At 45.8% G+C, this 17485-nt stretch overlaps 1 protein-coding gene across 1 annotated transcript in view; it reads left to right on the top strand.

Annotated features, from left to right (window-relative positions):
* The first annotated feature begins 1232 nt into the window (after positions 1-1232).
* Positions 1233-17485, top strand: part of MAL2 (mal, T cell differentiation protein 2) — a 28944-nt gene continuing 12691 nt past the window's right edge. Inside the window, exons 1-2 of the mRNA XM_015072853.3 lie at positions 1233-1477; positions 14605-14775. Coding sequence (XP_014928339.1) covers positions 1346-1477; positions 14605-14775 — 303 coding nt within the window. The 5' untranslated portion in view covers positions 1233-1345. The remainder of the gene's footprint in view (positions 1478-14604; positions 14776-17485) is intronic.

Genomic DNA, 17485 nt, shown 5'->3' with positions numbered 1-17485 from the left:
CCTATGAAATAACTAGCTCACATTAAATATCAGAAAGTAATGACGAAGAGGTGGAGAAGATGGGAGGAATATACAGAAGGTTTCACCCACACCCTGTTTTGTGGTTTTTGCCCTCATCCTGCCACCACACCTATGAGTTTTGCTTATTAAAATAATGAAGAGGTAGAATGACTAAAGCTGCTGACAATGCATAGAGCTATACATAGTCCCATAAAGGCTAGTACCAACAGACAAGATCAGTATTCAATTTGGGGAATGCCTGATGATGTTAGCTAATATTTTTTCCAGCTTGGTCTATCTGTGCATACTGGTGTGTGTACTTTTGTTTATCTTCAGCGGATCCTTGAGAAGATTAATCTCCTATCCTTCATTTCACTTACAAAATGTTGACATTAAAATCAAAGATAAAACGGGGATGAATTGGGGTAGGGAATCTAAACTATACATAGCATCCTTTTAAAAAAAAATCCACTTAAGTGTTTAAAAGGCAACAGCAATTCAAAGTTTGGAACAGATAAAATCAATTAAAGTTTTATGCGGAAAATACAGCCTGGGCAACATCATAGGTACACAAGAGCACGATATGAACATGTGTAAAAATTCAAACACATAGCAGTCGTCATAGAAGCTACCATTAAAAGAGCACTTCCCATGGTCTAAGCTCTTTCCATGTTAATGTAATTTCGGTAATGACAGGAGGTAGATATCCTTAACCCCATTTCACAGATGAACACACCACAGGCCCGCCAAGAAGCCTTTGCAGCATCCACCACCAACAGGTGTTGGAGCTGAGCCATCTGACTGCCCTAGCGGTGTTTTAAAAAATCCCACTAGAGTCTCACTTAAAGCAGATCTACTCCACTTTTTAGGTGTGTCTAGTGACCTTCATTTTACCTGCCGAGTCACAATTTCAAGACTTGTCTTACAGTTACATCGAAGAAAGTAGGGTAGAGAAGTCGTGAGTAGGAGGAGGGGTAGGGCAGGTGGAAGAGAACAGGTGGAAACGAGGGGAGCTAGAAGAAACAAATAAAGAGCAGGGCGCTGGCCCGCGGAGGGGCGAGGAGGGCGCGAGAAGGACCGCGCCAGGTGGCCGCCGCACCTGTGCACGTGACCCGCGCGGGCGCCAAGGCGGCCTCGGCGCGCTCACCTGGACCCACGTGACGGGGCGGGGCCCCGCGCGGCCCTAGACAGCGCGGCCACGCCCCCTCCCGCGCTGCGCGCCGGGACCCCGCGGACCCGAGCGGCGGCGGCGGCGGCGGCGGCGGCGGCGGGGGGAGCCCGGGCGGCGGAGGCGGGCGGAGGGAGGCGGCGGCGGCGCGCAGAGACGCAGAGCGGCAGCGGCAGCATGTCGGCCGGCGGAGCGCCAGTCCCGCCGCCCCCGAACCCCGCCGTGTCCTTCCCGGCGCCCCGGATCACCCTGCCCGCCGGCCCGGACATCCTGCGGACCTACTCGGGTGCCTTCGTCTGCCTGGAGATTGTAAGTGGGGCAACCTCGGCGCGTCGCCCGGGGAGCGAGGACCGGCAGCGGCATCCTTGCTTCCCGGGGCTGGCTCCCTCTGCCCGCGCCCCAGCTCCCTTACATTCGACGTGGCCTTTACCTGCGCCTCTCCCGGGGTCCTGCCCTCTCCATGCCCAGAGCAGCCCGAATCTGGGCCCTCTCGCCTGGCACCTGTTACGCTGGCACCTGCTCTCCCGCTGGCGACAGAAATGGCCCCGAGGGAGCGAGCAGAGGGCCCAGCGCCGGGGCCCAGGATTGGGGTCTTTGAGAGGGGAAGGGTGCTTGGGCTTGGGGCGCCGCGGAAGACCCCCGGTGGCTTGGCCAGGGGCCGCGCTTGGCTAGGGCCAGAGTAGGCTCTCTGGGCCTCGCCTGTTGCTAACCTGCCATTTTGTTGGGTGGTGCAAAGGTGTAGCCGATGACTGAGTGACCTGAAGGCTGCCACGACGTGAAAAGCCGGAGGCGGGAGGTGCCAGGAAGAGAAGGCGGGCTTAAGACCTGAGCCTACCCACCCCCTTCCCTTTCCATTGTTAGTGCCCTTTGGATTGGGGAGAGGAGCAGAGCTCTGGAGGCTGGGCAGGGAAAAAGGTCAAGTGAACCGTGCCCTTGGCAGTTTCTAATAAAGTGGGCCTGAGAGTGGCTGGGGCGTTGGTGGGGGAGGTACAGAGGTGGCTGTCAAGTTCCTGGCTGCCTGCCTTTGCGCCTACTGGCTTCCTAGCCGACCTGTGCAAGTCGACACTTCTCAGCCCACTTTGTTGGGCCTAGGTGAAGGTGAGGTCACCTGCCCTGCCGTGCACCTTATTGGGCTAGAGATTTTTTAAACCTTTTTAAAGCTATTTTGTGGAGTTGGAAGCTTTTGGAGCTCTTTGTGGACCAGGGGGAATGTGCAAACATAAATTGGGCAACCCCAGGTTGCATCATGCCCTGAGAACGGCAGATCCAGAGTGCAGTGCTAGCCAGTCCCTGCCCTTCCTGTAGGCTGATGTTGTTTGTTCCCTATGGAGTTTTCATCTCTCTTTTCTCACCTCCTCTGAGTTTGCATAACCTGGATTTGGTCGCTTCGGTTTTGCTTTTGTGCTTGTGGGGCCGGAATGCCTTCTGAGCATTGGTTTTCTGCCCTATTGTGTGAAGGTGGCTAAAGCGTGCTAAGTTAAGTTTAGCTCAGATTTGAATCTGCAAAAGGAGACAAGTGAGTTACCGGCTATGACATCAGTAATCGGATCGTGACTGTGAGGCTGGAAGAGGCTGGTTTTGAGTCTGAGCCCAGTTCAGAAGCATCTGAATGCTTGGGATGAGGCGCGGGCATCCATGTGAGGAGAGTAGAGAGGGGATGGCACTGGGCCCGGGCACCGTTGTGTGTGTGTGTGTAGGAGGGGGAGACACTCTTAGAACGGTAGAAAGCTTGTATAAGTTCTGGGCTGCTTTAGTCCCATGTTCCTCAAACTCTACCCATTTGCATATCGCTTTTAGGAGTTTTTGCCATATCTGCATTCCACCTGTTCTAGGATTTACAGAATGTTCACTTCGACTCACTTTCTAAACTTCAGTACCTACTTTAGCCTCATCCTAAGCAACAATATACATGAATTCTCGCATTTGATATACTGGGTATATTTTTTTAATATTTACTCAAATATATACTTTCGCGTTTGCATACATGTATGCATACATGTAAAGATATGTAAGGATACATGTATGTATATAGGGACCTGTATACATATATACGCAAAGAAGGCTCAAACACGTGCCATCACATCAAATACTGTGCCAAGGGCCATCTGTGGTCTTGTCATACTTTTGGAAACACTGCCTAATTCTGTGGGAAAAAAGTGGATGTGATTTATTTTCTCTCCCCTGCCCCCATATCTCTTTATCTAGCCCAGGAGTTAGTTCTCAACTCTGCTGTACTTAATTACTTGGGCAGCTTTTAAAAATACGGTGGCTGGCCCAGACTAATTAAATAAGAATCTCTGGGGGAGCGCCCTGAGTCGGCTAGGTTCTTCTAAAAGCTCCCCAGAGGGTCTAGTGAACACATGGCTGGGAACCCCTGAGGGTGGCCTTTACCAGGGCTCTGTGGACAAGACAGCCCTCATGCAAAGCCAGAGCTTCTACCCCTCCCCATTCTAATAGGGACCCAGGCCCAAAGAAGTATCCAGACTGTTCCCCTTATCTCTTCAAGTTTTCTTACTGCTTTAAAGTGTTCAGTCTCCCACGGCTCCTCCTCAGAAATTCCTCTGCCTGTGAATGAAATGTGACAGTTTGCTAGGAGCAGTTCTAAACTCCAGGTGATCTCCTTTCTGGGGGCCTCTTCCAGTGTTTCTGGATATCCCCAAACTCCTTCTCAATTTTGGCCTTCTGTTCAAAGGCATTTGTCTTGGTGAGTTTTCTTTTTGCGTCTTGTTGCCATCTAAAGCTTGATGTGGGAAAACAGCAATTGACAAGTGGGCTGGGCTATCAGCAGCTGACTAAGCTAATGAAACCGTGATCTTGGAGTTCACTTCTCACACTCACTGGAAACTTTGCTCAGAAAATTCAGTGTCACAGATGGTGCCTATACTTACTGTGGTGAGTACTCAGTAATGTATAGAATTGTCAAGTCACTGTGTTATACACTGAAACTAATGGAACGTTGTGTGTCAACTATACTTCAATAATAAATTTTCTCAAATTTTACATTAAGAATTCATTTTCATTCCCTCTTATTATATCCATGCATAATCTCTCAAGTGTAAGCCGTTTATTGAGAGATAATTCAAAAGATGCAAACAGTGCCTGCCTAATGGCACCAGGTAAGGCAATTTATAGCACTGGCTTCATAGGTGGAGAATATTGCAACCACATAGACGTGGCATGGGTTTTTGAGACAAATGTGGTCCACTCCCAGATATTTAGGTTGTCAGCTCCTATGTTTTTGCCCTGAGCTATACTTACCAATGCATGCTTGCCTTGAAGAGTGTAATACTAAGTTATTTTTGCAATGCTAAGTCTTTTAGTTTAGGATGGAAAACATCACCTTCAAAGTTACATTTTCAAATTCTCTCAGTGTTTCCTGGTTTAGTGTTTTCTAAGTCTTTTGTCAGGTACTGATTGAATACCTACTGAGTGCAAGACACTCGTCTGGGGGGACAAAAAATGGTAGACCCTTCCTCACCTGAAGAAACATCTAACCTAGTTGAGATGATCTGCATAAAAATAACTGCCATTCAGGGACGAGGTAAATATGGAGAGTGAGCTACAGCTAAAGTGTTTTCTAGGCAGGTCTGTTTATGAGAAAATGAACGTCAGAGCATCTGTCTTATGGGGCCGAACAAGACACTTGAGGTCCCTGTCCTCAGTGAGCTTACCTTGTATAATCCGCAAGATAGATCAGATGTTACAGTTAAACATGGAAAAGAAGAAAGGTCAATATGTTGAATTCAGTGCGTTGCATGGTTTCGGTGTTTGGGAAACTATCCACATTCCCCAAGATATTCCCTAGCGTTTTTCTTTATGGGAGATATTCTAAGACTCCTATTCACATGCTCTGACCTGCAGTGGTGTGGATGTCCCAATAACTTTCACTCATCCAACAAATAATTAAGAATCTGCTATGCATCAGGCCTTATTTTATGCCCTGGGAATAGGATAATTAATATAGCTCCTGCCCTTAAATTCGTGTATAGTGAAGTATACAGTCAAGAAAGAATTCCAGTGTCTGAAGTGATAAAATTGGTCATGAAAAGTACTATTGAAAAACGGGGTAAAGCACATCCGGCCACTGGGGAGTCCGAGCCAGGCAGCTCGCATGAGATGGTGACACAGGAGTTTAGTCTTAAGTGATGAGTAGACATTCAGTAGACAAGAAAAGTGGGAAAGAGAATTCCAGGTAGAAACAAGGGCATGTGTAAACGCTAGAGACAAGACAGACCATGGCACGAAGGTTCCAGCAACTGTTTTTGTTTTCGTTTTTTATTTTTTCTAAATTTTTTTTAATGTTTATTTTTGAGAGAGAGACAGCAAGGGAGCAGCAGAGAGAAAGAGAAGGAGACACAGAATCTGAGGCAGCCTCCAGGCTCTGAGCTGTCAGCACAGAGCCCATTGCGGGGCTCGAACCCATGAATCACGAGATCATGACCTGAGCCAAAGTCAGAGTCGGATGCCCAACCGACTGAGCCACCCTGGTGCCTCTGGTTTTTTATTTTTTTTACATGACTCATGGGAAGGTGGCAGAAGAAGGAGAAAGAGCAGAAAAGGCCCGAGTTGTGATTTGCTGAGAACTGACTGGACCAGGCATCACATGGGGAGCTGCTGAAGTCCAGGGGCAAATGTGATCGTACTTGTGTTTTAGAAATCTTTGAGTACGGGCACCTGTGTGGCTTGGTCCAGTCAAACGTCCGACTTCAGCTCAGATCATGATCTCGTGGTCCTTGAGTTTGAGCCCTGCATGGGGCTGTCTGTCATCAGCACAAAGCCAGCTTCAGATCCTCTGTTCCCCTTTCTCTCTGCCCCTCCCCCACTCATTCCCCACCCCATCTCAAAAATAAACAAACATTCAAAAAAATCTTTGAGTGGGGACGTTTGCTGATAAAACAGAGGCTGAAGGCAGATCAGTTAAGGGACTTATGTCAGTGGTTTGAATGAGGGATAATGACAATGACAAATGACAGAAGTACAGAAGAAGAGAGATCTGACCTTTAGAAGGTCAACCAAGTATGTAAAGTTTGACATGTTCTGAAGTGAAACTACGGTAAACTTCAATATAAGATGTAACTCAGAGGAATTACGGCAGGAGCACAAAAGTTAGAGGATGGTGGGGAGGGAGGGGCTCTGGAGCGGGCGTGCACAGAGAAACCTGTGGAAGAGATTTCAGGTTATTGTCAACCCGAAGTTTTGACATTATACTAACATATAAACAGTCAGATGTGTAGGGTTGTCTTTTCTTGCCCAGAAAATAGATTTGAGTTGCACAGGGACATTGTGTGTTTGCAGCGGTGAAGAGGGGCTCTCTGTGGGTATGTTTCCTTCTCTGTGGGGGTTTTAATTCTCTAAGTAGGATTTTCCTTTTTCCTCTGGGTTAGAAATCTCCAGCCGTGTGAAAAGAGTCCTTAAAACTGCATGAGAGAAAAGGAACTTTGGCCCTTGCCAAAGATTATTTTCGGCACTTGCTTCGCCCTGACTAGCAGCCCCTTACAAAATAGGAAGAACTACAGCTCAGAAAAAGTTACATCAGTTTCCTGAAACTCTTCACCTGGAGCTCCAGAGGAAAAGGTCAAGGACAGGAGATTGGTTTTGCAGAGCCCTACAGAAATGTTGGACGTGGTGGTAGGAGCCGTGGCCGTGGCATGTCTGCGTGGATGTGTCCGCATAGAAAAGACTGCGTAATGACAAGGACAGGGACCGGGCTGTCATACACAGTATTGTGCATGCGCAGCACCTGACCCATGCTGTCTGATCTGGGGGACGGTCTGGACGGTGTGTGAAGATATTCTAGAGAAACTGGCTGGAGGGGACAAGGGCAGCTTTGAGGTAGATGTCCTGAGCAACTCTTAAAACATCATGGTTCTTCTCCAGGAATCTGCAGCCTGACCTGAATTTCCTGTGTCCTCTCTAACATGAAAGGGGCCATGTCCTTTCATATGGGATGTTCTTAACTTTTGTATAATGGCTTTCAGAAGGAGGGAGGTAAAAAGCAAGAAAAGAGGTATGAATGATCTGTGTGGTCCTTGCTGACATCAAGGCATTGACCTGCATGAACGTTTTTAACCTAGGTGATAACTAGTTACCTGCAAACAGGAAAAGAGGATTTAAAAAAAAAAAAAAAAGAAATCAAGGGCAGTTATAAGTAAGAATAAAAAGGGGCCAGAATTTATTTCTCCCCTATAAAGATGCGCTTTCCATTTTAGGACCGTAAGTAGCCTCAGCTACTTAAGAAATTGAAATGGAAATTTGGGGCAGATGGGGAGGAAAGGCCTGTAGTAACAAATGCTTCCCAGCATCCTCAAACATATTTTTGAAATTTTCAAATGTGAATCTAAAAAGTAAAACTTCCTTTGCATTAGTGTGTTTTGTACCTAGGCCCCTTCTGTATATGCTATTTCCCATTGCTTCCCAGAACTTGTCTTGTTTTCCTTTCTCTGATTTAAAACAAAAACACCTTGCCAGCTTGTAGCTCTGAATCAGCACTGCACCAGGGCTAGTCCGGGGCCAGGACCAGTTTGGATGGATGTCCGCATGGTGAGAGAACAGATGGGGATTGATGGAGGGTTCAGGAGGGGGTCGGGTAAGGCACAAGATAAACACCACCCTGGTCAAGAGTTCCAGTCACAATTGCAGGAGAATAGGTGAATTGAACACATTTGAGGCTCGAAGAAGAGTAAAAATGGAGTGTCATGAGCTAGACTGGCAAAAGCTGCCACCTTCCCCATAACTTTCCATCCCCGCCTCCTGAGATCTTGCTAGTACAAGATCTGGGTGGGTGTTGCCAATAATAACTTAAAAATTGAGAAGTACATGTTCCTGCTTCACTAGACTTCATGCCGATTTTTGAACACCCACCATGTACCAGCGAATGAGCTAGGCTCCAGACAGCAGTGTGTTCTTAGCATCTCAAGCTGCACTTCTGGATCATTTTCTTCTAGAACCATTCATTACACATACCGGTCGGTTTCCGTTTCTTTCAGGGAGAATGCAGTTGAACGTCTCCTGTAGAAAGCTGTCCTGGGTTCTGAGCGTACAGAGATATTTAAGGCAATGCTGCCGACTCTGACTTCACAATCCAGTGGGCAAACAGCCATATGAACCCATGATTTCAAACCAGTAGATGTCAGTGCTACAGAGGATACACCTATCAGTAACCATGGAAGGACCAGGTGGTGGCATCCAGCCAGGGAAGTCTGTGTGGAAGATGTGCTGCCAGAGTTTAGTTATCCAGAGAAAACTTTGATGGCAGCATGCTAGGCAGAAGCATGAACCAGTGTGATGGACTCGTGTGCAGGGGGTAAGAGACCAGAGCCCGGAGTGCCAGGTGAGGGTGGCTGGGGAAGCAGCAGTGCCGGGAAGAAGGTGAGCTTAGAGTTGACTACAGTCCCACGGTGAACGAATTTATATACTTCTGGGCTGCCTTGCAAGCACATCTATCTGCTGACCAAAGTATGTTCCCAGTTAAAAAAAAAAAAAAAATCTTGGAATACAGGTTATGTATAAAGAGCTAACTGTAGGTCATCTATTCATTAGACTATAAATAGTCCCAACATACTAAACACTCTTTAACCATGTTTAAACCAAGTTTATTTATTTATTTTGAGAGAGACAGTGAGGGCGCATGAGTGGGGTAGGGCCAAGAGAGAGGGAGAGAGAGAGAAATTCAAGCTCATGGCGTGGAGCTTGACGCAGGGCTTGAATCCACGAAACTGTGAGATCATGACCTGAGCTGAAGTCAAGAGTCGGACCCTTAACTGAGCCAGCCAAGTGCCCCGATATTCTGAACTTTTGGAGGGCACAAACTCCTTTGTGATCCTGATGAAAGTTGTGTCCTCAGAAAACTGCACGTGCACTTTACCCAGCTGGATATGACTTTAGGGAGTCAGCACTCCCACATCCACCAAGTGACTCCACAGCAAAAGGAGAGAAACCCTTTGGGGGAGACACAATAGCATAGTATCGAGAGCATAGGCTCTGGAAGCCAGGTGTCAGTTCGAGTCTCATTCTAACATTTATTAACTGTGTAACTTAGGGCAAATTATTAATGGCTATCTGCTTCAACTTATCTGTAAAATGGGAGTAATAATAGTAATTATCTCTGAGTGTTTGTGAGGATTAAGTTGGCACAAATAAAACCCTTAGAGCAGTTCTTGGAACATACGCATTCAATAAATGCTGGCTAGTATTTCTTTTATCCTCATTAGCTTCAACCTCTTAGTCAAACTGACTCTATAAAACCAGACTAAGAGACCATTTTTTTTTCCCTCTAGGCTTGCTGGTGGGTTCATTCTCACTGCTACAGTGATGAAATGCTCAATATATAAATTTTTTTAATGTTTATTTTTGAGAGAGAGAGACAGAGCACGAGTGGGGAAGGAGCAGAGAGAGAGAGAGAGGGAGACACAGAATCCGAAGGAGGCTCCAGGCTCTGAGCTGTCAGCATAGAACCCGATGCAGGGCTGGAACTCACAAACCACGAGATCATGACCTGAGCCGAAGTCGGCGCTTAACCGACTGAGCCACCCAGGCGCCCCTGAAATGCTCAATATATAAATTGCAGCAAAATTGGAAACTTTCTGTTATATACAGAAAGTTCCAAACAATTAAATATTTCTCCTTAGGGGTAGTCTAACCAGTCCTTCCTACCTTCAGATTCACTTACCTTTCCCTGTTCTCATTCCAAACATTGACTAAAAATAGGTCAGAGTAGGGACTGGCCTGTTTACTTAGTGCAATAATAAGAGTGCACTAAGGTGAAGGTGTCAGATTGGTTTGAAAACTGCCAGCTAAGATGTTGGAGGGCATGTTTAAAAGCATGCTATTAGGAAATAAGTGACATTTGAAAAGACATAGGCTATTTGCAAAATGAATCCTTTCGAGACACGAAACCATCCAAATAGGAGACAAGTCGCGAAGTGTGTCATTGCACAGCCAGGATGGCCAGAGTTGTTTCTGGCACAACACCCTGTTTTCCTGCGGGGTTACGGGTTTTCACCCATCCACGGTTTCTAGTGAAAACACGTTTCAAGTCCAACTCGGAGGGCTCAGTTCAGTGTGATGGGCGGATGAAAACGTCCGCGACTTTCTTATGGGAAGGCTTCAATCGAGTCACACCCTCGTGGGCTGCAGGAGCCAAGCTGAAGTGGTCAACACATGGGAAGCCACAAAGGAGATCTGTGGTTTCAGGGATGTGTAGCAGTTTAACAACTGCAACTCGACACAGACATGAACACTCCAGGTGGCTGCCAGGGACCCCTGAATTTGAGTGCAGAAGGGAAGGGGAAACTGAGACACAGGGGAAGGCTGACACCTACTTCTAGGAAATGTTTGCCTTTGCAACATACCTGGAAGTCTGATTGTCTTTTTGTTAGAGCTTGAGGTACAGAGTCATGCGCCCCAGCTTTGTTCCTGAAAGAAATGTCAAAATGTGGTGCACTGGGGAGTTTTGTGTGTAATTATCAGACTTTTCAGGACACTAGAGTGATGCAAGGCAGTGATAGACAAGAGGTCAGAATGTGGATTCAGATCCAAGAAGAGAAAACGTGGGCGGACACAGCACCCCATCCTTCTTCACAGTGTGTGTGCTGTGCAGTTGCTACGATACTTTATCAACTGTTCTCCCTCAGATTTTAACCATTTTTGACTCTGCTTTTCACCTCTACAATCAAGGCTCCCTCCAGAGTCACTTCTACTAAACAGGGATGCTAATATTTACAGTATGGCTGGTAAATGCTTTCAGCTTAGTAACACCCAGGATTAGAAGAGGTGAGTGTAGTGAGCATTGGTAATATTATTAAAAGATCAGTCGTTACAGTTGCAGCCAGGTTGGGAAGCTCAGGAGAAGGGGAAGCTTTTGGCAGAAGGAAGTCATGAAGCGAGGAAGAAAAAACTGTGTCAGAGCCCTAGTGACCTATATGCCAACGTGAGTCTGTGCAGTGAGGAAGGTGGAACTCTGTAGTGAGCTTAATTACGTTCTCTGACCCGTCCCTTCAGTATCTCCCAAAGCTACCGTGGTGAGCGGGACTTAAATCCGGATTTCACAGACTTTTCAAGCCCGGGATGTGGAGTATGTTTACGTGGGGGAGGGGCATTCGCACACCTTCCTCCCTCTCCTGCCCCCTTCCCACACAAGGCACACCGTGAATGAGGAGGCGAATCTGTTCTCTTTCCATGTAAGTGCTTGGTTTCCTTCCCAAGCCTTTGAGGTGTTGGAACGGCTCTGATTTTGAGTAAGAACGGTTTATCTGTACTGTTTCACATCAGCATCTGCTGTCAGAGCCCTGGTCTGCTCTGTAAGCCTGCTTCAAAACCCGCCTCCCTGCCTCTCTTTCTCCATGCCTCCCATTAGATTTCTTCTCTCCTCTCCCAGCCTCTCAGAGCACACTGCATGGAGCTCTTTTTATAGCACTCGCCACAATCTGCTCCGGAATCAGCTTTGATGGTGTCTGTTTCTCCCTAATCTAGAGCTCCAGGATACAGAACCTCGCCTTTTTGTCTTTTTTCCCCGAGTATTCTTCTGCAGTACCTGGCAGTAGATTTGAGGTCAACTAGTTTGAGATCCAGTCTGGGTTTATTAAATGTTATGCCTAATTCTGGGGGATCATATAGCCCTTCTTCAGAGTGTCAAATTTATCATAATCCCTGTAGCATATATTTATGCTTTAATATCTGAGTCTGCCTGCCCCTAATAAACAGGTTCTTTATTACCCTGGTTGAATGAATAGATATTTATTAGTGATGTATATTTCTTAAATAGTATTTAAAGTAATGTAAGTTATTTGTGGTGGGAGAGTAAGAAAAGGTTACCAGGAAGAGGATGCTGAGAAAAAAGGAAACAATTTGAAGATCTTATCACCTTCGGATATTTAGTAGACAGTATGAAAGAGTAGAGAATCTTTTTACCAGGAACATTATTTCTTTTGTAACAACTAATCAGTTTGTGGTTAAATTTTTTAATGTACATTAATATTCATGACTTAGATTTATTTCATAAAACTTTGTGGGTTGATTGTTAATTTGTTTATTGTTATTTTTTTTAATTTGAAATCAGGACTTCAGGTATACCAGAAACCACAACTGTAAATGTAATGATTGGTGCTTTAGTTATCATACTCAAGTGATAATTCATTATGCTTTCAAAAACATTTTTCAAAGTGGTAGTGAATTGCATGACTTGGCCTTTGTGGAGAAACTTGAATTAAACTTGTGGTTTTGACTTTTAGCGACTTGTGCAATTTGGATATTATCTACACACTTAAGCAAGATACATGGGATTACTGTTTGTTAATATGGGGAGCTCTAGCTATTCTTGGAAACTGGGAGCTTTTTTTACTAAACAAATATGGGAGAGCCTTCTTCCTGCCAGACAGACATGTTTCTATGATATCACTTCCATGTATATGGGGGGGGGGGGCGAGGGAGGGAGGGGGTGCTGATTCCTACTTGCCTATAGGTTTCTTCAGAACAGGTTTCTTCAGCCTCAGCTTTTGGGTCACCAAGTCCAGCCCAGTGCCTGACTGACAGCTAGGAAGGGATCATTATGTTGATGGATGAACGGCTTAGGATGCAGAGGCTTATAAGGCGGCTGGCTGCCAAGAAGGTCTCATCGTGCAGTTGGTGTGGAAGCCAGGACATTTACAATTACAATTACATCAGTATAACATATCCACACAGGGAGCTTGCCCAGGGGACAGGGTACCTGAGCATGGGGTGGGACTCAGGAAAGACTTTGGGGTGTTGTCCTCTTCAAGATGAGCTATGAGTGGAGGTTTTTCAAATACTCATGGGAAGGGAATGACATTCTCGGCCAGCATACGTGAGGCCACTCAAATGTGAAAGTGCTTTGTCTTTGGACTATGGATTTTTTTTCTTTAATATAAAATGTGAGGGGCTTAGTGGCAGGAGACAAAGATGGGAAAGACAGGTTAGAGCATAAAGGGCCTGGAATGCCATGCAAAGGACGGGTAGCCTCTATTAGCAGTAGCATAGAGGAGAGTTGCTGTGGTCAGGTTCGTGCAACTGGCTGTCTTCGCCCCAGCACCATTCCTCCTCCTATGATGTCCCACTCACCCCTAGTTGCCCAAACCAGAAGTCTGGGTTTCTTCCTTATCTGTTCTTTTGCTGGCATGTTCCCTGCCTGCCACCATGCCTACTTCTAGGCATGAAACTAGAAACTGGAAACATTCTAGTTTCTGTCTAGTCCACTCACTTTCCTCTGTCCTCCGTGCCCGAGTCTGGACTGTGCTCTGTGGCTCACAGTCTCCTCTGTGGTCCCCCAGCCCTGCATCCATTCCTCTCCAGCCCTGTCGCTCTCTGGCCAGAGAGAAGCATCTAGATACACGTTAGATGATGCTCACTCCTGCTCAGGCATTCTGTGGCCTCCCATTGCCTTTGGGAGAACGCAGGACCCTTCAGCTCAGCATCCAGCCCTTGCCTGTGGCCACCCCCCATGTGGTTCCTGCTGCCCCTGTAGTGATGGGCTCCGCCCCTCAGCTCCCCACCCCCAAGTCAGGGCTCATCTCCAGCAGGAAACAGCCTTCTCCTCCCACCTCTACACTCCCTAGCTTTGTCTTTTGGGTTGCTGCTACTGGTGCGTATTTCCTGTCTTTTCAGCTCTGGATTTTTAGAGCCCTCACTCGGTGAACCTGCAGTGCCCAGTATTTGCCCAATTGTGACAGGTGTGAAGCAGCATTTTACACACTTACTTGTCTCTTTCCTGTAAGAGGCCAGGAATTCTGCGATGGCAGAGACCAGATGTAGCTTGTTGACCATCTTATTCCCAGCATCTGGAACAGTCCCTGACAGGCAGCAGCTACTTACTGAATATTAGGTCTGTGCCCAGCACACAGAAGAGTATCAAAAATCAGGTAGACCTTGTTCACTACCACGTACAGCCGCTGCGGCTTTTACTCGACAGATGGGCAATAATCTCACATGTTCAAATAGGCCATGATAAGGGCGGACACGTGGCCATTAGCGCTGACAGGTTAGAAAGTCATGGCTGATCTGTGCTAGTAAACTCTCTGAGAAGTGGTAAGAGCGGAAGCCAGAGGTGTGAAGAATCACAGCAAGGATAGGAGGTGAGGACCAGGCACAGATGAATTTGCAAAAATGGTTGACTGAAGAGGAAATAGTTAGAAAGGCCACGGGGTCAAAGGAAGATATTTTTTAGGTGATGCAAGAGTTCTGTGTCTGTGCATGGACTGAGAATGAGCATCCAACACAGAGGCAGGTGCAGAAACAGGTGTGGCTCCAGGTCAGACCTGTGCATGGAAGCTCTGGCCTTGCCCTTGAGGAAAGCAGGTGTCTGTGTAGGGGGCTTGCAGCATGGGTACAGGGGTCTGGGGGGAAACAAAGGTAGAGGTAGAGGTGTAAGCATGGACGTTCAGTTCTGTTGCCCACTCCTGTGACATCTTTCTTTCTTCCTTCAGCTGTTCGGGGGACTCGTCTGGATTCTGGTTGCCTCCTCCAACGTTCCTCTACCTCTGCTGCAAGGATGGGTCATGTTCGTGTCCGTGACAGCTTTTATCTTTTCCCTCCTCTTCCTGGGCGTGTTCCTCTCTGGCATGGTGACTCAGATTGATGCCAACTGGAACTTCCTGGTAAGGGATTTTTAAGTCTATTTCAGGAAAATGAGAGAGACGTATAAATATCTTATTCTGTCCTGAAATGCCTGATCCCCTCTTTGATCCCCAGTGAGAGAGAGAGGTCTGACCACCGGGTCTGCTGTGCTAGTGCCTTGCTGGACAGCAGGGTCTTTGTGAAATTTCTGTCAATAGAGCCGAGCAATCTGTTACTCCTTTATGAGTTAGGTGACCTTTACTCAAAGACTCTTTTATTTCGTACAGTAAATGAATTGCATTACAGTTATTGAACTATCGAAGAGATGCTTTTGGGGGATGGATGCTATGACATACATCTTGAAATTTTCCATTGATTTCTGCTTCAGAATATTAAATATGTATATCCTTTTCAGAAAACAAGGAGCGATATATTCTCTTCTCTAAATAGTTACAAAAGGGGATAGTTTGTATTTGTTTTTAATTCCTGTCCTAAATTATTAAGAATCAGTCAATTTTAAGAGATGAATTTACAATCAACATAACTTTAAAAATTATGACACCATTAAATTGGATCCACTTACTTTCCCTTTTCCCATATAACATAGGGGTCCTTTTTCATGCTTATGCTTATTCATTCTCTGGGACCATTTCATAATGGCCAGTGGAGGTTGAATTCCAATCAGTTGGTAGTTAGAAATTTAAACCAAGCCTTAAATCAGGCTTATATTGTTCCTTTCAAGTATGGTAACATTGTATTCACCAGCTTTAGGACAGAGGCTAGGCATATTAAAAAAATGTTCTTTGTTACAGAGTCTTAGAAGAACCATCATCCCAAATGTTACTAGCAGTGAAGTCTAGTGAATGTGGCTGCCCATTAACCCAGCCCAGGGGCAAATGGTTAGTGTAAAAAGTTAAGGAGGAAGTGTGGTACAGTGGTTATAATCCTGCACAGGCTTTGAACTTAAGTCTGGTTTGCTTAATAACTATGTAGCCTTGGGCAAAATATTGAACCTTTTGGGCTTTCAATTTCTTCCTCTGTAAAATGGTAATAATGATACCTACCTCCCTTAGATGCCGTTAAGGAATAATGGCATGAATGCATTCTAAAGCGCTCATCAGCTTTGTGATTTATAGTAAGTGATCAGCAATTGTCATAATTCCATAAATACACAAGGCTTGCAGTTTGAAACTTTAAAAGCCCTTCTGTTGAGGGATGCCTTGGTGGTTTAGTCGGTTAAGCATCCGAATTCGGCTCAGGTCATGATCTCATGGTTTGTGTGTTCGAGCCCCACGTCAGGCTCTGTGCTGACACCTCAGAGCCTGGAGCCTACTTCACGTTCTGTGTCTCCCTCTATCTCTGCCCCTTCCACTCATGCTGTGTCTCTCAAAAATAAATAAATGGTAAAAAGAGGAGGAGGAGGAGGAGGAGGAGGAGGAGGAGGAGGAGGAGGAGGAGGAGGAAGAAGAAGAAGAAGAAGAAGAAGAAGAAGAAGAAGAAGAAGAAGAAGAAGAAGGAGAAATAAAAATAAATAAAAGCCCTTCTGTTGAATTACTAAATTGTACACCTGAAACTAATGTTATACCGTATGTTAACTAGCTGGAATTTAAATAAAGACTTAAGAAAAAAACATATTCTCATTCTCTCTCTCTTTCTTTCTCTCTGTCTCTCTCTTTCTCTCTCTGTCTCTCTCTGTCTCTCTCTCTCTCTCTCTCTCTCTCTCACACACACACACAGGAAATCCTGTTTCTGAGGTTGCTGCTGCAGTGTGTTCCTACATTTTTGCCTTGATTTCTCATTAATGATGAGAAAATATTTCTAATAAATGGTCAAGTGATGAAGATCAGAAGTCTCAGTCTAAGTTATAGATAGACACTTAATCTCCTCTCCCTAATTGCCTGGCTTTCCTGTAATAATGTATGAATGAACCATCGATACCTAACGTTGATACAGCAGCAGCCTCTTTTGGCTGTATTAGGTTCAAAGATGGTGTTTGGCCACCGTGTACCAGTATAGCCTTCAGTCCTAGCTAATACACAGTCACTGCCCCCGCCCTGCTACCTCTTCCCCAGTGCTGTGCTCCCCATCATCCTGGCCCTTCCTGTGGGACTTTCCCGGACTGCCGAGTAGCTCAGCAACTAAAAGGTTAATGCCTGGAAAGGTAGTGAGTCTCCAGGAGCCTGCACTGCCCAGCGTTCCTTCTAACTGGTTGATGCACATGCTGTACCAATGTTTAAATGTTTTGCCAACATCACTCCTGGTTTTATTAGACATACAATCTTTTTTTCATTTATTTAATTTATTTTCAAATTTTATTCAGATTCTAGTTAGTTAACATACAGTATAATATTGGTTTCAGGAGTAGAATTCAGTGATTCATCACTTGCATACAACACCCCGGCTCATCATAACTAGTGCCCTCCTAATACCCATCACCCATCTAGTCCAAAAAAACAAATAATCCAGATATGAAAAGGACAGAAGACATGAATAGAAAGTTTTCCAAAGAAGACCTCTGGATGGCTGACAGACACATGAAAAGATGCTCAACATCACTCATCATCAGGGAAATACAAACCAAAACCACGATGAGGTACCACCTCCCACCTGTCAGAATGGCTAACATTAACAATACAGAAAATAACAGGTGTTGGCAAGGATGTGGAGAAAGGGGAGCTCTCTTGCACTGTTGTTGGGAATGCAAACTGGTATAGCCACTCTGGGGAATACTATGGAAGTTCCTCAAAAAGT

The sequence above is a fragment of the Acinonyx jubatus genome, chromosome F2 (genome assembly GCF_027475565.1).
Source record: "Acinonyx jubatus isolate Ajub_Pintada_27869175 chromosome F2, VMU_Ajub_asm_v1.0, whole genome shotgun sequence".
NCBI classification, from domain to species: Eukaryota; Metazoa; Chordata; class Mammalia; order Carnivora; family Felidae; genus Acinonyx; species Acinonyx jubatus.
The sequence above is the reverse complement of the archived record's forward strand: the minus strand, read 5'-3'. Positions and strand labels throughout refer to the sequence as shown.